This window comes from Numida meleagris, chromosome 2 (assembly GCF_002078875.1).
Source record: "Numida meleagris isolate 19003 breed g44 Domestic line chromosome 2, NumMel1.0, whole genome shotgun sequence".
Taxonomy (NCBI): Eukaryota; Metazoa; Chordata; class Aves; order Galliformes; family Numididae; genus Numida; species Numida meleagris.
In genome coordinates, this window is record NC_034410.1 from 126,844,102 (window position 1) to 126,867,990 (window position 23,889).

The 23,889-nt window shown below is 36.2% G+C and overlaps 1 protein-coding gene across 7 annotated transcripts in view; it reads left to right on the forward strand.

Annotated features, from left to right (window-relative positions):
* The window catches only part of VPS13B (vacuolar protein sorting 13 homolog B), a 421,101-nt gene that overhangs the window by 335,164 nt on the left and 62,048 nt on the right, over nt 1-23,889 (forward strand). For all 7 annotated transcript variants that reach the window (XM_021386667.1, XM_021386662.1, XM_021386666.1 and 4 more), the window contains 3 exons: nt 3,428-3,627; nt 6,148-6,355; nt 6,676-6,860. In XM_021386667.1, the coding sequence (XP_021242342.1) occupies nt 3,428-3,627; nt 6,148-6,355; nt 6,676-6,860 (593 nt within the window). The remainder of the gene's footprint in view (nt 1-3,427; nt 3,628-6,147; nt 6,356-6,675; nt 6,861-23,889) is intronic.

Here is a 23,889-nt window from a genome sequence, read left to right on the forward strand (position 1 = left end):
ACCTGGATATACCTTTTGAGTATATGTCATCATAAGGTAAGCTGTACTGAGACGGAAAGAAGCCCGACAGAAGCTGTGCTTTGCTCAGTTAGAATGGCAGCATCTTGAGGTGCTGCTGTGGGTCAGGGTGGGGTCTGACAATGGAGGGTTTGCAGCATTCTTTAAACAGTGTCTAAAGCAAGTGCTTCATATTTATTAGTCTCTTGGAGGAGTATATTAAGAGGCATGAAACTATTTGTTTCTACAAGTAAATTATTGCACGTACTGAAAAGTATGTTGGTGTTCACGAGCAATAATCCAAACAGAGCATGTTAACTTCTACATATCACAACAATCGTTTATGAAGATATATTACTTCTGTGTGATGCCATCTCAAGTTCACTTCAAATGGAGACTTTGATTTAATCTGTTTAAACTGAAGTTACTGTTCTACAATTGAAGATTGTGAGAGACGCTTGGAAGGAATGACTGCAAAAAGTGCTTGGGGAGGGAAAAAACAGGAGAAATATTTTGCATCTTTGCTTTTCTGAGATGATTGTTTCAGTCTTAGGAAAGCAACTTCACTCACTGAGCCTATACTTGGAATTTCAGGATGACATTTAGCAAAGCTAAAATAAGCTCCTTTCCAGCACATGCTGATATTTCTTCACTCCCTTCCCTTAGGATGTGAGATTATTTCTTATGTCATCCCTCTCAGATTTCTGTCCTGGTGGTACCCCATTGAAGCTTTCCCCACACCCAGAGATTTCTTTGTTTGCTATTGCTTTTTAGGGATTGTGCATCCACATCAATCTTAATCCATTTTCTTTACATTTCATCAGGACGTTACTTTGTGCAAACTTATCTCAATGCTCTTTCATTTATTTATTTTACTTATTAGGGAAATAAATGCTCTTCTCCAAATGAGTGGTCAAGCCCTGGAACAGGCTGCCCAGGGAGGTCGTTGAGTCACCATTTCTGGTGGTGTTCAAGAAATGTTTAGATGTTGTACTAAGGGACATGGTTTAGTGGGGAATTATTGGTGGTAGGTGGACAGTTGGGCTGGATGATCTTGGACGTCTTTTCCAACCTTGGTGTTTCTGTGGTTCTACTTATTTATTTTTTTTCATTAGGAGCACAGAATTTTTTGTACTAAGATTCACTTTATCCCCCAAAAGACAAGTAGGTAGAACGGCTATGAGGAACAATCTTATCCCAGTGAGAAAAGAAATCTCTCATTGGGTCTGTGAGCTTTACCTAATATTTGTAGAACTCTCTGTGGAGGTGTTTGTAATGTTTATTAGTTTAGAATTTACTAACTTCTTCTTAATTGCGTCTTCATTTCTCAGTTGTTTACGTAGTGTTAGAGAAAGACGCTGCTGATTTTGAAGCAGCAGGATCATGTGCTGAATGCTCGGTTTTGTAGTTAAGCCATTGGATATTGTGTTTTCTTTGTACTTCGTGGAGATGATTGCAGAAGACTGCAAAACATAATCCTTCCAAGTGTAATCCCAGTGAAAGAAAACATAAATAAAACCACTTGTATTCTGGCATTCCTTTTTCCCTTTTGTTATTTTTGCAACTTGGCGTATACTCCAGTAAAAGTATAGAACATTTCTATATATTGCAGAATTGTGCAATAGTTGCTGAGAATTTCTCCTCTTTAAAACCAAAGTTTCATGTAGCCTATATAAAAAAAATGAATCTCCAAATACTGTAATGCCTCTAAAAATAAATAGCCTGAGCATAGCTGTTCCTTAAAAACGCCTCTTTTCCTTGGCGTAAGACTGTATGTGAGGCTGATACGTTCACCAGTTTTGCAGAATAAAGTCCAAACTCAGACCAAAAGGAGAGGCATCACAGAGTGCTTATGTTTGCGTTCTTGAGTATCACTGGAGTTTGCTATTAAAAAAAACCCTCTGAACAGTTTCTGACATATGAGCCTGTTACAGATAAGACCAGGCCCAGGCACTCCAAAGCCTGCCTGAAGAACCCAGGGCTGTCACCCCTTTACAATTCATGACAACAGTCCTGTTTGATTGGCATGAGGCAAGTGTTCAATCACTCTTACTAAACCCTGGACAACTCAACACTTGTTCTTCTCGTCTATGATTCCTACTCAAGTTGAGTATGGTACAGTGCCAATGCAGCTATTGGGAATGCTGAACCATGTTCTTAGGATGCTGGATAGAAAGGCAAGAAAGAAATGCAGTATATTTTCTTCCAATATATACAATGTCTTGGTATTATGGAATCCTATCTGCCAGGATGCAGACAGATTTTTTTTCTGGTTTCTCAAACATTCATTGGAGAAGTTTTCCTGCATGTATTCAAAACAGAGTTTTGAGTTATTTTGTGGGTCTTTTATACCTGCAAAACCATGAAAATATAAAATGGAACTGCACCATGACCTAGCTGTATGTAAGCCTTAGGTGTTTTTCAATCCTTCACCTTTTGTAAGTATTTAGTTTCATTAGAAAAATAAGTCATGGGCATTATAAAGTATGGAGATATTCAATATTCAGCTATAAGCACCGGAAGAGAAAAATTAACCCAATCCCAGTTGTAGTATTTTTCATGCAAATATATAAAAGAATTAAGGAGATAGTAAGTATGGTTTGTTTTATTAAATTGTGATTACAGTAATTTAAATTCACAAGAGATGTGAAAATTCTAAGTGGTGTTTCTTTCCTGAAAATGTTTGTCTTTACTGTGAGTACATAATGTCTATCATAAATCTAACCTGCCATTGTCTTTTATATGTTTTATAAAGCTGTGTAAACTGCAGATGGTTATGATGTGAAAAGTTTAGCTTGTTTTTAGGTAAACACATGTTATATATTTTGAGTTACAGTAATTGCTTTGAATTATTTGAATTCAAACATTACCTTTATTCTCTCGCTAAGCGCTCCAAAATCTACCAAAGCAATATTTTATAAGCAACCTGAACAAAAGCAAAGAGAATCATTCAAAATAGCTATTTCCTATCAGGTTAAAATATAATTAAATGAAGCAGCTGTTCTTGTTCTTAAGACACTCTTTTGAAAAAATGTCATAGTTTAATGAAAAAAAAGTCTCTTCTCATAAACCTTAAAATACTCACACATGTAAAAAGTCATAATGTTTTGGCAAATAGCTCTTTGTAAGGAATGTGCATGAAACATACCTGCTCCATAACTGCAACACTGCATAAAGGATACACAATAATGCTGGGAGTGGAAGCTGAAAAAAAATTCCCAAGTTTTCTTGTCCAACTATGATTTTCTTGCTTGGACCGGAGAGCAGTTGTCCACACAAATAAATCCGTGGATGTAGTGGGACTGCTTGTGTGAGAAACTTCTTACTGGTGCACATTCACAGTCTCAACCTAAAGTGAATTCAGATAACAATCACAAAAATTTAGGGAGACTACCTACCAGCAGGATAAAGTCTCTGTCTGTCTTTTCAGGAATCCATGGCTCATCTTTTGTCCTGGACATAAAAGATTTCCTGCTTAAAACAAGTCTCAAAGAAAGAACCAGGTCTCTGATCGGCCCTTTTTGCTGCACGGTTACAGTGGAAGCCAAGTGGTGTAAGCACAGTGGTGATCCTGGACCAGAGCAATCTATTCCAAAAATGTACATTGATTTGAGAGGAGGACTGCTGCAGGTCTGTATGAGATGCTTGTGGTTCTGATATTGAACTTGACTGGCTTTGGGTGATAGAGAATTTACAAATAAATTGCATGGAAGCCTGTAAAGCTTTGCAGATAACAAGAGCTCGTTTGGTTTCTGGTTGGTTGGTTTGGGTTTTTGATTTTTTTTATTTTTACACTTTAAAATAAGTCTTCTTTCATGTAATACTCATGATTGAAAAATTGTGTACAATGTTTTATGTTTTTGTCTTTTTTTTTTTTAAATTCTGCTTAAGCTATGCATTGTAGCTGTATGTGTGTGTTCCCCTAAAGTACTGGATCAAATTACTAACACTTAGTGTTAAGGACCCTGTTCTGATGTGTGTGTTTGTCCATCCGTGAGCTATGTGTCTGTAATGCCTCAGGGTAATCTTATGAAATGCATATCCTTTCTTTTTAAACTTACACAACTTTCTCAGGGGAGCAATTATAAACCGTTGTTTGTAGTAATTAAGACTCAGCTTTCCGTGCTGTCCTCTCCTTTTTGGAAGTGCCCATAACTTGAAACCAGTCCAAGAAGCATGGGAGTTCTTGAAATGAAACATAGATTCTGTGGGACTTAAACAAGTGGGCTTTAAGATGTGTCTTGTTTTAATTATTTTTATTGTAGTATCTATACACACCAAATGTTTTAAAATAAATGTATAAATCAAGCATATAAAACACAAAAAGGAAATCTTGACATTTAGTTGTGTAATTAGACCTTTTCCCAGAATCAACATCAGAAGTTCGTAAAACCACAGCACATGCAATAGGGATAATTGAGTAATATAAATTTAGTATGTATCTAAGATAATGAATAAAGTGAGTTTATTTTTTCTGCTTCTTTTTGATTTGTTATTCACAGGTACTTGGCTGACCACCTCTGTGTGTTATTACTAGAAGGATGTTATGGTGTTTGTTTGTGGATTTTTGTTTTGTTTCTGCAAATTTTGGGGTTTTTTTGACAAGGACCTTAAAAATATCTATAAAACTGAGAAAGCCATTTATTATTAGAATGTGTCCTGCAGTAATTAGCTTTTCTAGAAAAAAATATTTAGTGCAGGAGAATAGATTGGAGATTGCTGACAAAAACGTCAGCAGCTCTGTTTCAAATGCATTTTACCCGATCTAGATATATTCTACTCCTGTTAATTCGTATTACAACAGAGCAGTGAGAGCTGATGTGAAATTGGTTCCTCAGTTGTAAATTAGGAGTATTAGTTATTAGTACTATTACTCCTGTATTAGGAGTTCCCTGCTCTGGAGTTCCAGCTGCCTTAAAAATAACATGAATAAAACTGAGGGGAAAAAAACATTCCTCTCTCCTCCATCTGCAGAGACCCGAGGCTGCTGGGCTCCCCCAGAGGGTGAGGGAACTCCTCCGAGGTGGCACCTGAGCTCGGAGCTGCTCTGGGCTTGGGGATACCCGTGGGGCTCTGCCTGTTCAGCTCTCCTCTGGCTGCAGCTGTTTGCAGGTGGCCTTGGTTTGTTCCACAGGCTTATACTTAGACACAAAGGAGGAAAAAGCTCCCTTCTTGATAGCTGTATTGCAGTCACTTCAAGAGTCTTCTGGTTTTGGTTTTTTTTTTGTATTTGAAAATGGCTGTTCCCCACTGACAAAATTTGCACCGCTCTTTATGTGCAGACTTGACTTGTTTGCTCTCCTCCCATCCTTTCTATGAACCTTCAAGTTGCTGTCTGGTGGTCCCACATTGGTTCTAAATTTCTTTATTAATTGCCAGTTAAAGTTGCTCCCCTGTTTTCCTATTGCTTCTGTGCCTGCTTCTACACAAGGTCTAAAGGACACAGCGTGATCCTTTCAGACTGGAGGTGGATTTAAGAAAAGCAGTGCTGCTTTTCAGTGCTCGGAAAGGAATGTCTGCTTGCCTTTTGCTGCACAGCATATGAATCTTCTGCATTTTGAATTTTGGCTTTGCTTAGATTTTTTTTTTCCTTAATTTCTTTGGGTTTTATTAAACTTCAGGCCGTGCTCTCAGAACTTGCAGCACATCCAATTTACTTTCTGCATGTAGTGAGTGTTTGCTTGAGATGATCTCGGGTGTGTCTTTCTGGTCTTTTTGCTGTGTCGCTTCTTCAGTTTCTAATGTGTTCCAGAATTCCAGTCTGCTCTTTGAACAATTTAAACTCCAAATCTATAACTTTTTTTCAGTCCTATTTTAAATTGGAAGACCTGTGACTAGTCCTCGCAGTACGCACTGTGCTCGGCTGTGTGTGTTTGCGTATCGCTTGTCAGTTCTGTGCTCTTCAGCAGCAACTCAGTTGTAAGGGTCAAGAATTAACGCTTTTTTCAGAACGATGAGAAGAAGAAGTTTGCCCAAAGAATTCTGTAGAGGTTTCTTGTTGTTCTTCTTCTTTATTTTCACATTTAGGATACACGCAAGCAATTTAGACACAGGTAAAGTAGACTGAAAGCAATGTAATGTTCTTTTTTTTTCCTTCAGAAACAACTGTAGGTAATCATTTTTGTCTTTTTTTTTTTTTTTTCTGTGAAGGTTTTCTGGGGTCAAGAGCATTTGAACTGCTTAGTTCTTCTCCAGGAGCTTGTTTGGGAATACCTTACCAAAACCGGCAGCGCAGAGGCATTCGTGTCTGAACAGAGTTATCGCGCTTGTTTCTCTACGGAAAGGAATCAGGCCTCAAAAACTGAGCATTCGTCAGACGATCTGAGAACAGGCCTGTTCCAGTATGTACAAGATGCAGGTAAGAAGAATATTATTGCTCTCCTTTTTTTAAGTAATTATGTAATAAATACAGTAGTATCCTATTAAAGTTAACTTGCCTCTTACAATGAATTCTTGTTTTTAAAAAGCAATTGAAAAGCCATCTGCTAGAATGAAAAAAAAAAGTTTTTTGATTTCTTTCCATTTTAGCTGTAATCTTTTAAAAGTCGGGGAAATTGCTTTTTTGCTTTCTCTCCTTTTGATCCTGAGGGTTTTATTTTTAACTACTTCGGTCTCATAAAAGAACGTGTTTCTTTTTAGAAATTATATGACAGATTATGCCTTTATTTCATTTGACAGAAGCACAAAAACTGCCTGGTGCCTATGAAGTTGTGTTTTACAACGAAACTGAAGATAGTCCAGGAATGATGTTGTGGAGATATCCAGAACCCAGAGTGCTCACTCTCGTAAGAATTAATCCTGTTCCTTTTAATACCACCGAAGACCCTGATATCAGCACTGCTGACCTTGGAGATGTTCTTCAGGTGGGTAATGAGAATTTTTTTCTTTTGTTAACTATAGAAAACATTACTGCTGTAAACTGAATGTTTTCAAGCTTGTGCTTATTAAAAATGAGCACAAAACAAATGTCAGGAGCTCTATAAAATCAATAGGAGTTAAATTCTACAGCTTGCGCACATCTTTAGTTTTGAAACTACTCATGCAAATGTTTTAACCACTTATCTGCAAAGGTTTTCCATGACCTAACATGCTTTATCAGTCTGGTTTGCCAAGAATACCAAGTTTTTATTCCGGCTTCATCTGCTTTCATCCATCAGTCTTTATTTAAAGACCTCGTTTAATTTCAAAGTGAAACATATACAAAGAATGACTTGGTCTGAAATTGCTAAGATGCATGGAATCATTGAACTAAGATTTCTAGTCCTGCCATTCTCTCCTCTCTGCGATGGTGCGTGGCTGGACTTCTTCTAGAAATATGCTCAGGAGTCAGAGAAAGGATCTAGTTAATTATATTTTGCTTTGAAGGGGTTGAATTGGGCAGACCCACTTGACTGTGTGAGATCATGGAAACGCCCTTCAAAGGAGAGCTGAGTACTGCAAATTTGTGATTCTGTGCCTCAAAAATAGGCTTTATCCTTACCTCTGATAATTTTTACTTTCCAAAATAGTTATTACACTGTCTTCTGTCTAGTGAAATTCATGTTTATAAACTCATTTATTCCTTGCATGTCTAATTTACTTTTTGCTAATTTCAGTTCTGTTAATGTTGGTTTTCTTCTTGTATTCCAAATTGGATTTCTTTTTCTTTTTTTTTTTTCCATTGAATCTGCTTGTTGGTCAGAATGGTGTTGTGAGTCAAGGAAATTAAGTATCTTCCAATTCTTCCTATTTGTTCAGAAATGTTGAATTATTTTTTATTGTTGCTATGACTTCAAAAATTGCATTTAAAATTGAATTATGCACCAATATGCTTTGAATTATGGATAAGAAGTATAATCTTCCTCAGATAAATAGTATTATGTTGTTACAGTGCACATACTGTTAGTGAGATCATGTATGTGTCCTGCCAATTTCTTTGCCCTCTAGACAGCCAAATATCCTTTCAGTTATATGAAAATTAAAATTCAACGGAAATAAAGATCAGTTCTACTTGGCATGAGGTTTGAATCAAAGATCAAAATTGTTATTGTATCCTTTCTTGATGACCCTATTAGGTTGCTGTGAAAGCCAGCAATTTACCTTCTTTTAGGATGGTATTTTCAGAGCGTAGCACACCAAGTTTTTGGTATAATTGCTTTAAGCTCCTGTTATAGATTACAGACATCATGAGCATAATGTGTGTGATTTGTAATATGTCCCTGTACAAGGAAAGTATCAGATCTTCAAATGGGCATCAGTGGGGATTCTACTGTATATACAACTGGACTTAAGAGTAGCAAGCACATTTAGCCCCTTTGTACTGAATGAAAAGAATGTAGCTGCGGTCTTCTGTCATTTCTTCTATAATTGTCTCAGACAGAGCTCTGCTGCCGATTCTTGGGTTGAGTAAACTTCTACTGGTCTTCACATAATTCTTCAGCCTTGCATTTAATCCTATACATTAACCATAGCAAACTGTTGCCACCACTCTTGTTTTAAGTTTTTAGTCAAGCATCCCTATTTAGCTTCCCTCCATTATGCTTTTTACTGTGACTGTTTACTGCAGACTCTCTTCTTAAGATCTGTCCATTTTATGATGAATTAATAATAATGGAGTCTTATATTAACACCTTGGGTTTTCAATTACAAGGAAAGAGATTAAAGGTATCAGCCAAGTCAGAGCACAGTGTCACATCTGTGATCTTGACTAACACGTCTACTCAAAAACTACTCTTGGGCAGATGGAGTGTGGCAATGCCTACATTCTGGTAGTGGGCCATTAATGATGACAGTAACTGTTGCCTGGTGATTTATCACATTTTCAGAAATGGCAAATACACATGGACACAATAGCTCTGCGCAAGGTAAATAAACAGACTTTTTAAAACGTACAGGATGCATTTTTTATTTAAAAAAATAGAGAAATAATTTTCAAATTCTTTAGGTAAACTACATCTCCCAAATACACATCTCAAACTTCTGGTGCTGATTTAAATGAATCAGGAAGTTTTTCATCAGCTCTGTTTTTTCCCTGGATTAATATATCTCTATTTTTTAATATACAGCATATTTATTGTGTGTGGAAAATTCACAAAATATAAACAGGAAAAAGATAAAACAATGCTTTCATATACTTCTTGACATGAAACAGTAGAGGAACATCTGCAAACCAAAGACTCTAGCTTTTTTTGAAAAAGGAAGTAAATTTAAAGACAATAATGATATCAAAGTATATTAAAATATATTTTAAAAACTTCCCCAAGACTGTGTTTACGTTCAAATGCTAGGAGGACCCATAATGTCACCAGGTGTGTTTCCAGTCTCCCTTAATCCTTTGCTTCACATAAATCCTGGCAAAGGTGCATTTCTGTAGGTTCTCTTGTGTTTAACAGATTTAAAAGTTTGCCTGTTACGTGATCTTTCTTTCCAAAAAACTTGCTGTGATATTTCATCTAGTTTTCTGTCTTTGCTATACTTCTTTTGGCAAAACTTTTAAATCATGAATTGATTTTAGAAGTCTCTCTGTTTCTATAACTATTCTTTGAATTCTTGGAACTTACAAAAGCTTCGCCATAAAAAGAATATTGTTTGATATTGAAGCTGCGTGTCATCTGCTGAGGAGAAAGGGATAAGCCAACACCTTCAGATTATAGGAGTTGAAACAAACAATATTGTTTCTATTAAACAGTACCTTACTGAATTTCTAGATTTCCCCATGAGTTTGCTTTCTTGTGCTTTTTCTCGTGTTGTTGCGAGAGTAAGCAGTTTCACTCACCAAATTTTGCTTACAATCCCAACTTTGTTACTTTTGTTTGTGGAGGGAAGAGAAAGAATGTATGTTTCTGCCACAGAGTAGCATGTTGCATTTTCCTTAGAGATTTCAAATAGTTTGATCTTTTCATTTGAAGGCAGAGAGAGAGAATCCCAGTTGGACTTGCAAGAAACTGCATCAGGATTGTATTTATTTTGTGAGATTGAGAGGATTTGAACTTCTTCCTGTTTACTGGACATTGCAACCCTTTTCTATTTAATTACTAATCCCTCACTGTCCTGTTTTCACATGCTACAAAGGTTCTTTGGCTCTGTGTGACGTACTGTTCTTTCAGATAGCTACTATTTAATGAAGCACTTAAAAGTTTTCCTGGTGAACCTTTTTTAATTTTTTAAGGGGTTCCTGTTCAGTGACATTTCAGAGGTATTTCTAATTCTCAGATACTACAACCATTATCTGGTATCATTTCTAACACTTTTTGATCTAGAGAGCAGGAGTTTCTCTTGTACTTTGTTATTCTTTGATAGAGTGGGTCGACACAATTCCAAAATTCGTTGTTCAGAAGAAACAGAACAGAAGAAACTCTTTAAGCATCCTATCAAAATAAAGTGATTACAAAATTATGATGATTTCAGATTGAAGATACAATCTGTACCAGAAAAGACATACAGGAGCCATTCTAGTTTTGTAGTTTAGTATCTTGTAAAACATTATGACAAAAACTATTGTTGAATGGCTAGTAATTAAAAATAAATAAATAAATAAATGTAGAAGTATCTAAATTAATATGAAGAAATGTCACATTCTGTTTTTAGAGAGGAGCAGAAGTTTGGTTTGAGATACCTTTATTGTATTTCTTGCTACTCCCCTTATGTCTACATCATTGCCAAGATATTTTCTGGATATAACTTCTGAAGACTGTGCTTATATAGTAATTAGATGCACTGTTTAATTTGAATCTCATTTGTAACTTCTTACTAATGAAGAAAGTACAATGGTAGTGTTTTAGGAACGTGAAATCAATGAAGTGAAGCAAAAATCAATTTGCCGCTGGGCTTAGAAGTGTTTGGTTGCAACCTTATATAGCTAACTGAAACAGAAGTTAATATTGGGCTCTATCAAAAAAGAGATGTGCCATGGATGCAGAGTATTCCTTACTCTCTGAAAAAAAATATTTTAATTTTATTATTTTAGTCGGACTAATTCTTTGATTAAAACTACTAACTCTTGACTGTTACATCAGCTTCTGTTTTAATTCTGCTAATGGTTGCTTGTTATCCAATATTCGAGAATTTTTTTATTAGTGTTTAGAAAGCTCTGGATATAGCTAAACATCTAGGTAGAAGGTCGATGTGGGACAAAGGAGTATACACAAGAGCACCAGTTTAAGATTCTCATAACAAGAAAAAGCAAATAGGCTGTGTCTTATGCAATTAATGTGATAAATACTGCCTCTAAACCACCACTAATGTACCTTTCATGTAATGGAGATCTACAGAAAAGGCCGTCAAGCAGCAGAAGACTCAAATATTGGTAGAGGCATACCCTTTTGATCTTGACTATTGCTAAGATTATTTTTAAAGCTATGGAGAAGAAAAAGCATTTTACACTGGCAACTTCACTTAGGACAGCACGAATTTCTTAGGAGTGAAGTTAATCCTTGTGCTGACTCCATCTAATGTTACTTAAGCCCGGGTAATCCTTTACTACCCAAATCAGAAAGGGCAAGGGGTAAAATAGTGTTGATGTGGGAATCATATTCACAGATCAGGAACAGAGAAAAGTCCATTTTGGAAAAATTTCACAGAATGAATTCACAACGTAATGAGCACGATGAAGGAAAGAAGTAGAAATACCAATACGTTAAAATATTGAAGATTGTTACTAGTATGTCAAAAGGGATGGCCTCTGAGACTTTCTCAGTTGTAACAGAAGAAACTTTTAAAACCTTCATGTAGATTGATGGTCAGAGGAAGTCTGATGCTTGAAGAGAAATGGATGAGTAATTTTAAAAGCCTGGTTACATTTAGGATATTAGCTTGTGTAGAATTTCTGTAGTTAAAATTCTTTGGAATTATGCATATATTTATATGTTTGGCTCAGCAAGTATTCATGTGTGAAGACTTAATTAAGGCATACCTCAGTTTCCTACTTTAAACCATATTCTGTAAGGCAACCGGCTCACTGTTACGGGGCGGCAGGTCTTTTATTTGCACTATCACCTTATTCTGTAGCAGTGAAAGTTGGAATCTGCTGGTGGTGATTATTTTCAGTCTTGCTAATCTGTCCATAACATGTTTTCCACCGAAGACAGAACACAGTAATAGTCACCAGACAGAATACCTTTTATAAATAAATCAGAGTTGAGGAAGATATGCAAGCACCTCAGGAGCACAAGCATGCCGGTCTAAACTGCAGGGGAAGGGCTTCATAGTCTCTCCTTATCTCCCAAATTATGAGACTGTCAGCTTGAGCTCATTGCAAGGACAGCTGAATAAGAATTTGTGCCTGTTTCCTCCGTTCCGATTATTCTGCCCACTTTGAAAATTTGGCATTATTCTAGCAAGCAAGCAAGGAGTAAGAAAAACGATTTCTAGTTCCAGACAATAGTTTAGGGTTATGCAGGTAATACCACAGTCCCAGAATGTAAAGGGTAATGAAAGAGGAATGTATTCTACACCATACCACGGAACTCTAATGTGCATTTCAGGGATGTGATGTAGTGCTAAATTCAGCCACGCCTGTACAGTTCCTTGAATCCACCAGGTTGCAACTGCTGAGGAAAGTTACCTTCCTCATTTCTTCGTGGGTTTTTTTTTTACAGTTTAAAGGTGGGAGTTGCAGGACAAAATTCTGCTAGTGATTCAACAGTGATTTTCAAATTGTGGAGTTAGAATATGGAGTTAGCTACAGTTAGGGATTTAAGCTCAAAGAAAGTGATGATGCATGTTTGTTCTGCGAGGCTTAAAGCTATGCTTCCTCTATGCTTCTGGTTTTCCAAAGTTTTCCAAGTATCTACCCACAGTCATGAGAAACTCAGATTTAGTTTTGTCTTTGCCTCCATGTAGATTACATTTACTCAGAAGGCCGAAGAGGAGTTCTTACTGTACAATGCTTTAATAATAATCTACTCTGATTTCCTCTGGGCCACATGTTTCTATCATTTATCTCAACCAGGAATAACTTTGCCAGGTTTGGGTTAACAGGAGAGGGAGCAAAAATTGAAGGTGGTTGGGTTCACCAAGATAGGAAAGCAATTTCTCTGCTATAAAGGCAGTATTTGGCTTTTCTTTGCAAGCAGGTGAACAAGACAGGTGAACAAATTATTTCCTCTACAGCTGGAGGACTCTTTTAGCTATAGTGAAGTTTTTACAGAGATGCTCAGTGCATTTTTTTACATTTTCCATTTAACTGTAGTAGAGGTATCTTTCCAGTAAAGGATATTGCTGGCACTGCCCCACAGCTCAAACAAAAAGCTCTGTATTGTCACAGTAGCATTTACACAAGTGGCCATGTGGAGAAGAACAGATTTATCTCATCAAAGTGATCACATCATGTGTAATTTTCTGAATTCTGAGCTCCGTGATTTATTTAAGCTGCATCACCAATGCTGACTTAAAAATCCTTCTCCTGAATTGTTATTCCGTGAAAGATACAAGCTGTTAATGCTCACAAGACAAAAGGAAGATAATCTATGGCGTTTGTTCATTTCTCCATATGGAGTCAAAATATCTACCAAGCTATAACCCTGACAGGCTTTTATATATGATGATGTCTACTCTGTGTACCTGCCAGGATTCTTGTTGCATGCAGGTGCATGCAGCACTAGAGTCAGTATTGTAAGAGCAGATAAAAAGATGAATGTGTCCTGAAGGCTTCTTTTCTGGCCTTTCTTCTTCATATAGTCTCCTAATAAACAGAGCACTTATTCCTGGTTTAGAAAAGTGGTGATTACATTAACCAGATCTTATGGCCTACTGGAGGAAAGTAGGGAAGTGAGTATAGTTCTGAGGTTGCAAGGGCTTAACTGCGATTTAATAAGGAAGGACTAGGTAAATAAACCCTCTCTGGTACAACTCACTCAGAGTATTTGCTGAGATGGTGAAGAGTACATGAAATATTTCCACCTTTGAATGCTGAGGATTCAGAAAACTGTCTGTTGCACTGCATTACGCTCTTATGGTATGTAAGTAAAACATTTGCAAACTCTATGGTTTGGAGTCTGATTTTTTCAACATTGTCAGCCAATAAACAGTCATTTTCTAGCACCTCGTGGTTGTTTAAACAGTGGCTTAAGGAAGTAAGGGCTTAAGAATGACTGACATTAGACCTACTGTAAGTCATTATTCCAGGAAAGATTTGACGTGACAGTCAACAGGAAAAGAATTATGATCAGCGTCAAAGACATTCATTTTCCCTTTTGACAGAGAATACCTCATTTTTGGCTGGCTCTGCTTCCTTTTTGCATTTCATTCCCTGTTGGGGCTACAGTATTCAGCTGGGCATTTGAGTATCTGGGAAAGGAGCTTTTTGGAAAACCACATCTTTTATTTATCCTTGATTCATTTCGTACATTTCCAAAGCAACGTCTATTTTGGAAATCCAGATAATTCATGTGTGACAGGTTAGTGACTGAAGTTCACGGTGTTATTGCATAAGTAAGCTGTAAAGTTCAGCCATGCTTATCGATATACTTGGTTGTTTGTGAATTTCTGAATCTACTGTCATGCAGTTGTATCATCTTTAAACAATCAAACTTTTAAAATGAATGGTGTCTGATTGTTAGGAGCTGCTTGGAAGTCAGTGCAGTGCTTCATCTGGGATTCTGCTTTTTAAAACATTTCACATTAATTCTGCCTTTTGGTATTATTTGAAATGACTGTATTAGTGTGGAGTGTTTCTATGATATCGCTAGTATGTGAAGAATTGCAACAAACTTGAAACAAAACAATGCAGTAGAATTATCAAGCATATCTGACCATGAACTAGAACTTGCCTTTCATTACAATGTAGGAAATTCTTTTCCTGTCACTAAACTCGATGTTTATATGCATGCATGTGTACCAAAATGAATGTAGGTCATTATGTAAACATCCACTCTGTTTAAGAGGGCTGAAGACTGGCTTTTAGCCTGAACCAGGTACCCTTCAGATGATCTATCTGCATGTAAGTATTGTGATACTGGCAAAATTTTGCACATTTTTGGATATTTTCAAAAAACAAGGCTCTAGCTATTAATATGTATTGTCTTCATTTTCTTCCCAGGGAGGAAGTAGGGGCTAAAGAAGTTGCAGTGTTGTACAGTGAGTCTTAAGCAGATGTTGAAACAGAGCCTGTTCTCTTTAGGAATTCCAGCTTTAAACGTTATTTGTGAACTTCCTTGCCTGAGAGTAGGATTAGCTCAGACTTTACTATTTTGTTACTGTATTTTGTGTGTATAATCTTAATTATTTTGCTGTGTGATCTTAGTGTTCGCTGCATCAAGATGAGACTGTATCGCTTGGACTATGGTTTCAGTGCAGTCTGCAGGGAGTTAAGCGTAACTTGTTGGGAATGTTAATGGAAGTTGTGCATAATTTGCCTGTGCATCACACTGAAATTTACCCTTTGGGGTTATTGAGCTAGTGAAAATTCTGCTGGGTGCCAGAAGACTGACGAAACCATCAGATTATCCTAATGACAGATTTACACTCTCATTGTGTTTTGTAGTTTTCAGAGTTTGTAAGTCTGATTTATGAAATTTTGCAAACTGAAGTTCTTTCTGCTGTAATGGTGATCTTGTGGCACTTTTTGTAGGAGTTGAGCTTTACTGTGGTGAGAATATGTGGTCAAAATATCCCATATACTTAGAATTACGCTGTGCTTCATGTATTAATAGGCTGCTACCTTCAGTCCCAGAGGTGACTGCATTTCAGCAGTATAGTGCTTACATTGTTAACAAATACTGAAACCCAGAAAATGAAAGCCTTAAATAAAATGTGAAGGATTGTTCCTATATCAGAGAAAGAGAATAAAAAATAGTGCAAGAAGTAGCTAAGTCTTTAATGTAGGATCTACTATCAGTATAAATTTGTTTATCAATATTTGCAGCAATAAATTAAGAAAATAACCAGAGTCTCAGGAAATTAAAGGAAATGCTGTTGCTTTTGCTTTTGGAAAAGTGAGTGATCTTCACATGAACTTAGTGTCGAGATGAATAATGCCTAGTAGAAAAAAAGGGGTTTGAAACTTTTATAAGAGTACATACATTTTCTTGTTTAAAAAAATCCTGCGTAACTCTTCTCAATTATAGCGTAGCACTGCTCTCCACTCTCTTAACAAAAGCCGTTAGTGTGTTTAGAGTAATTTTTCTGTAATGAAAAAGTCAGTATCTGTGACAGATTACATTACTATACACACCTGCATTCGTTCTGAACCTGCTAGCCTGATAAATTGATAAGATAAGTTGGTCACATGTTGTTTTAAAAAGGCAAAGAACAGAGTTCCTAATAAAAGAATGCTACATATTTCTTCTAAAAGGTTAAAAAGCATTTCTCAGGGCTCTTAAATTACCATATTCTGATACCAAGGGAAAATAAAACCTGGGCTTAGAGTCTTGTTTGTACTTAGAGGGCTTTCCGGACAGGAAGGCAATCTTGATGCAATTCAGTAAGCCACAATACCAGTGGGGCATTACAGGTGAAAAATTTGCAGCTGTACCCCTCACCACAATGTATTACAACTGTACAGTGGAATATTTCCTGTACAGAAATAGGGCTTGGTTAACTTTGTTTCCCAAGAGTAGATCACATTAAAATGTTATAAAATCATGATTTCCTGCATTTGAATGCTTGTGGTTTCTCAACTGGTTCCAATATTACAAAGGGTTTTTTATAGCTTCTATTAGTTGAAGATGTATAGAAGCTTTTTTTTCCAAAGTCAGCTAAAAGGCAACTATGTGTTTCTAAAGAGCAATTTCTCTCGGAAGACATGACTTTTCTTTCACATTTCTTTATTATAATTCAGTATTTAATTTACTTCATAAACTGCGGTACAAATGTAAATGTAAGCAAAATTAAATAAATATGTGAATAGTACCATAGATAAATTTGTTAAATGGAGCTGAAAGAGCTGAGGTGTATGTCATTACTCAGTAAACAAAATAAGTCGTTATTTTCATTATTCAGCCAAAGGCCTCGACGTGCTTAGGAAAATAAAATGAAATTGGGCAGCTATTCCATTCTGTAGCGAATATTTAAAATTGAATGTGGTTTAACAAAATCAGTCCTAAAGCTACGACGCTTCAAAGAGAAATAAAGCAAACTCCATAAAGAAATGTTACATTGCTGGTTTTGCTTTTAAATATCTTCATTTGTGGTATCTGATTATTACTGACTGCAGAAAACTGAGATTGTGCCACAGTGGAATAACCGTTACAACCCAGAACATAAGGAGTGTTTAAAGGGAAAAAGCAGTGTCAGAGTAATAGAAAATCCTAACAAAAATACCAAAGGGATTGCAGTGAGGGGGCAGAATATACTTTGTACAGCTAAAAAGTATTTACTACTACTACTGAAACTAACAGTACAACCAACAGATTAAATGTTTACCTCGCCGTAAACCGCCTTATTTTTTTTAATTTGGGTTTTCATGGAAAGGGAAAAGTGGTGGTCTCTGGCTGTGCCAGGAGAGGTTTTCTACACTGACATGAGGCAGTGACAGCCCTGAGGAAGGCTATGAAAGTGTTCTGCAACTGGGAGCGATCTCTGTAGCACGATTTCTCAGAGTCAGTCACAGGAAAAGATAAACAGCCTTGTGAGTGTTGAAGGATCCTACAGCTGCCCAAAGTGCTCAGATTGGATTGGGTGTGTAGTGCAAATGAGTATATTAAGGCGTTGTTGTTCTATTTAATATCGTATAGAATAACATTTAATGTTTAATGTTGTACAGATAAATCTTGTGATATTTTTCTATTTAATATTATCTCTTTTAAGCATGTTTTATACATTATATATTTTTCTGCAGGTGTTTTTTTGTGTGTTTTTTATGTAACTCATAATTTAAAATTAAACTTGAAGTTAAGTTCTAGGTGGTCATAGCCAAGAATTTTCCCTGTGTAAAAGTCTGGATAAAGCCTTTTATTTTCTACTGCTGCTGCTTCTGTTCACCTGAAGACAGAACAGTATTTTTAGGGCAATTGGCCCTGAAACAGGAAAATACCCTAAAAACAGGATAGCTTTTTTACAGTGCAATCAGTTTATTCCTACACAGGAAGCTTGAGTTAAAATCTCAGCATGGGCTGGCGTCTGACACGAAGTACAAGTTTGTATTGTATTCTGCCTCTTGTTCACTTAGGTGGCCCTACTCAGAGAAGATAAAATACACACATGCTTCCTGTCTTCAGTTTTCTTGTACAGTAGTTGTTTCTGGAACAAGAATAACTTCATTTCCTAGAGGAAACACCCACCATCTGAGGGACTGAGAGTCAAGAAACGAGCATTCATTCTGCAGATTGCTTATTTTCTAGCAAAAACTAAAAAAAAAAAAAACATAAATAAAAAGAACACATCACCAAAAACTGCCTTAAGCAGATCTTCTTGTAACCATTTCATTGATATCTTTCTCTTTAGAGATCTGTATGTATATATTTCAAAATCTGCTTTTAATACTGATATAGTTTTTCCTGAAGTATTTTAATACTGATTTAAAGAATGATATGGTTTAGAATTTAAGTAACAAAACAATACTTTTATATACTCTTAATTCAGCAGCCTCACGGAACTATGCAGAAGGCTATAGCTTTTTCCTAGACAAACAAAAAAAAAGTTTGTGAAAAAGATGTGATTTGCTAAGAAATGTAGATATTTAAATTGTTTCTGTCCTAAACAGCAATGATGTTTGTCCCCGAGATCTGTCAACATTAGGGCAATATGTATGGTGAGTAACAGATGTGATCATCTGTGGTAACCTGGTAGCTTGTACAAGTGTGGTGGTCGCCCTTTGCTCAGCTGCAGAGCTCAGCTATAGAAACAGTCCAGCAGAAAGTGTTGTTCACCCAAGGCTTTTAAAGTCCAAATTAAGCACGCAGTTTAAAACTGGAAGGATAGCGTCAGGCCATAGGGAAGTCTAGAATCATGTTGTTGTCATAAAAGCCTTTAAAAAGCACATATGGATCAACAATCTTTTCCATTCTATCTATCGTTTTATTGCACAAAAATTTATGTAGAGATACAGAATACCCATGTGGTCACTGGGGTGTACAACACATGGATGAAAAGATTAATAAGTAACATAGTGTTAACAGATTCTGTAGCGATTTCCAACCTTCACTTTCAAGATAGGAATTAAATTATTCTGGAACACATAACGTGTGATATAATACATGATGAAAAAGAAAAAACATGATCTGTCATATTGTAGTGCATAAGTGGGAATATTTATGTTGGTTATCAATACTGTCTTGCTGATAGATTAACAAGCATTCAGGAAATGAGTTGAATGATGCGGCTTTTAAAGGGTTTTCAAGTTTCTTTTTCTTGTTTGATTGTTTTATGGTGGTTTTTTGGGAGGAGGGAATTGCAGTTGCATTGCTTTTTCTATTTCATTTTTTTTCAAAATGCATATGACCGCATCTTCAAATCAAGTAGAGAACTGATATGTGTTCACAGAGGTGATATTAGTAATGTCTATGCTAGTGTAATATGCATGAAGATTAATTCTTAAAATAGATTGAAATGAGAGATTCATAGAGAATAGGAAATGACATTAAGTCATAAGTTTTCTGCTCCAAGGCAACTATTTCAGCAGAACTGTTTCTTTGTGTTCTGTCCTTGCAGGGGACAGAACTGGAACTGTCATTCAAATTCAACTGCATTCCTTCCTATCAAAACTTTTAATACACCGTTTTCATTCATAATTCAGACAGTGTCCCAAAATCTCCCCTGTCTGTAGTCCACAGGTAGCAAGGAGGAACCGTCAGATTTTCTAACTGTTCTGTTTTAAATTTCTTTCTCTCAGCTGTGGAGTTGAGGCTGAGCTCATGTACCTTTTCAGTTCTGCTTCTGTTCATTGTTGTTAATGCTGCTGAAAAAAGCATTTAACTGATGTTGTGCTCTCCACTGCCATAGTCAGCCCTCTAAATACATGTGCAGAAGTATTTGATTTTCTTTCAGACTCAACTTGAAGATTCTTGGTTAAATCCAAGACCGGATTTAAATAGTTTTATACACATATAGGTGATATATGCTGTACAGTAATTTCTCTTTTTGCATTTTACACATGAATAGAGTCATTGTAAAGAAATTTTTTTGAGAGCTAGGAAAGAAGACAAAAAGCTATGGAGTACTATCTCTTGAAGTGTTTGTTTTGCAAAGTTTTTGCGGTTGGATGTACTTCTTCAGTGTTTAGTTTTAGAGAGGCAGCGCTAGCGGTCACATTTGCTAAGAGGTAACAATTATCCAAATTATAGCTTAGGTTTTATTCAAATACTGCAAGGTAGAAGTGCTGTATTTAATTCTACATGTGGGGATTTTTTGTTGTAGCTAATTCATTTATTCCCACTGCCTATGATTCAGTTTTGGGGTTATAGCCCATTTCCAGGCTTTCACAACTATTTTTTTTGGCAACTAATATTGCCCAGAACTACCATCTTTCCTTAAATTTATCCAGATCAGGCATTAGTAATAAACCCCCTAGAACAAATAAAGCTAGATATGTAGGAATCAAAGATTCTAAGTCAACGAAGTCTTTTGAAATCTTACAGTTTGGATAGTGCCAAAGCATGAGCCGTATTTTGTATAGGTAATCACATAGTGTCCTTTGACTTTTTACTTGTAATGTGTAGATGATATCTAGAAATGCCGTATATCTTGCTCTGATAGATTTCTTGACATGCTGCTACAGTTATGAAAATTTTCCTGAGCAAAAGTAAATAGGAATAATCTTTTCTGCATGCCTACCAGCCTGCTTTAATTGGTAGATGATACGTTGCTCTTTCTTGCTGCTCATACAGCTGAGTCCCACAGTAATGAATGTACCTTTCCAAATTCTTTAGAATTAACTTAGGAGGTTACCATGAAGTTCATAAAAACAAATGCACGGTGTTAGGTCATGCTGGAGCCTGAAGATGAGTTGTTACTTCTTTACGCCATAGTAGTTGTTTTGATAATTTTACTCTGCCATCTTTTCCTCAAGATAAGGTTCTCTATTTCCACCACCTACTGAGTAACTGCATTTTTTTTAAACATTACATATGAAATCTGTTTGGTTGGGCTTTTCTCCAGCTTTCATTCTGCCTTTATTTTCAATCTCTATTTCACTTTCTTCTCACCCTACTAATAGTTTTTCATACTGTAGTGCAACTTGTGAAATTCCTTTATTGTGCCTTTTAACAACTTCTTCCAGCTCATTAATCGTAGTGGGAGCAGAATTTATCACCTTGCGTAGCCTCTTTTAAAATGCCTACTACTTGCCATTCTGTTCCAGTGTTGTGAGGTTGTCATTAGGGAGAGATTATTTTCCTTGCATGTTGGAAAAAATACTTTGTTGTAAGATGTAATCTGAAAGAAATAAATATCGTAAATAATAGGATAGCTTTTCAAGACTTTGTTGCACATGTTACTTAATAGCATTGACAACTAGAGACAGCTAAGGTGTTGATAGGCAACAGGAAGCACAAGGCCAAACCAAGTGCTCAAATGCATTGAATCAGACTCCTAGAAACACTCAAGGTCATTTTAAAGACTGAGATTTAAAAATAAAGAGAAATAAATACTGCTGTTTGAATCGATGTTATATTTTCAGAAGCACTGTGCCACCATGAAAGGCTGCAACCTTTTGTTAGAAATGATGCAGATCCTTTCATAATCACACAATTCCAAGACCTCACTGAATGATAGGAATATGGCTGTGCTGTTGCAGTTTTTGAGTGTTTGTCCACAGGCATTAAAGCCTAAAAAACATACAAAACTGAGAAGTTTTGAAGAAATGTAAATGTGCTAAATTATGAAAACAATCTCTATAGAGAAACTAAGAATAAGAAGAATGGATATAACATGACTTTGAAATATGGCTACAAACATAATAATGTAACATTTGATAACACTGTTACTGTGCACAGTACCATTGTAGAGTTGGCAGCATAGAACCAATAGAGATGTTTTCTGCATCATCAAGCTCAGTCCTGTCCCACTGGGGACAGTGCTAGTCGCTGCTTCCATCTTATTAGCAAATCATATTTTTAAATGCAGCTGTGATGAACACACAGGCTGTCCTCAGACCTCTTCCTTTTTCTCTTATGTTTCATTCCTAGCCCTACACTTTATTGGTAGGGCAACTCATTATTGACCCCTGATTTCTCTAGAACTGTTCCTCTATTAACTGTTTAGCTCCTGAAGTGTCTGGAGAGCAGTGGTATTTCTTTTCATAGAATCATTAAGGTTGGAAAGAACAACTAAGATCATCCAGTCCAACCATCAACCTACCACCACCAGGCCCACTCACCCATGTCCCTCAGTGCCACATCTACACATTTCTTGAACACCTCTGGAGATGGTGACTTCACCGTTTGAATTGATCATTGACTCTGCACAGGTTCCAGTGTGAGTGAGTGACTATTAACACCTTTAACGTGAATAGTTTAAAATGCATTCCCTAGTCCAGATGAGACCCCACAGGTGTCGTATACAAGTCAACTAACATATGTCCTGCTCTTTTGGAAATATCTCACCTGATATTTCTCAGGATGGCATTTGCTTTTTCCAGGCATTGTCTTACTGCCTCACAATTTCCTGCTGACACGTACAGGTATTCACCATTTTCTGTTGGAGATGCAGCTTACAAAGGATATGTTGCTGTCATATGCATAATCAATCCCCTTTTCTTAGGCTCTAGATTTCGAAATTATGTTGGCATTTCTGATGGACATTCCTACACTACACTACTTTACATATGTTAGTGGCATCAGAGCTTTGTAGCAGTTATCAGATATTTTTTTCCTTCTTGACCTAAAAAACCTCCAGTGTCTGCGGTTGCTTTTTTCAGTCTTCAGGTATCACTGTGACTTGACAGATGTAGTAAAAATCCATGTTGCAGGCTTTGTGGTTCCACACGTTAAATCTTGCAGGATTTCTTTAGAGGAGATTATTTATGTTCCTTTGCCCTCTGCAGCTTGAACCACTGAGCTCCCTGAATTTTCCTCCTTAACCTTCATTCCCATTAATTAATCAGCCTGCTGTCATCTCTGTGTGCATTATAGTCCTTACTGAGTAACAAGGAAAATACTCAGAGAGGCTTTTTTTTTTTGGCTGTGTTTAGATTTATTTAAATCTCTGACACATTCCTACTTCTTTCCAGGTTATTTATGTGTCTGTATACACACATACAAATATATTAAAAGAAAATAAAAGAGCATATACACATGAATAAGTATGTTGGGTTTTTTTTACTGTTTGTTTTCAGACAACAACCCTTATTTCTTAGTTGTAATTGTGGATTTTTATATCTTAATTGTAAAATCTTCCTGTCGTATTGAGTTTGCTTATATTTTAAATTCATATTCTCATTCACTTTCATAATATTAGTAAAAAGAAGAAAAAAAGGTGTAAGACACCTTTAAAATCTATGGTTTTATTTTTATTTTTCTGTTTTGCTTAGAAATGTCTCTAATAACGTTCCCTCCTGTTCAGTGAAGCATCCAGGAGTAATCGAGATTGGGTTATTTACAGACTTAAAATAAGGAATGCAATTAAACTAAATCTACTGTGTATTTGCTAGTCTTGAGTTTTCAAAAGCACACAGTCATCTAAATTCCATATTCCATGAAAGAGAAGATGATGGGATTACAAATACTTTGTGATTTGTTGCAGGACTTTCATTCATGTGTTGACCTTCCACATGGCATCACGTTGCCCATCATTATTTTTCCTATGTGTCTTTGGTCATTTTAATATAGCAATGATTAAATGAGTAATTAACAGGTTGATATTTTTAATGTAATAAAACTAAAGAGCTAATTAAAATAAGAAGTGATCTTTAATGATAATTAAACTGAGCTTGGTAGTGCACTGTAATGATATCTGATTGTTTTTTTTATTATTGCATAATACAAATAATGATTTACTGCATTGTCTTTGTTGTTCTTGGATACTATGGAGCAAATAGCT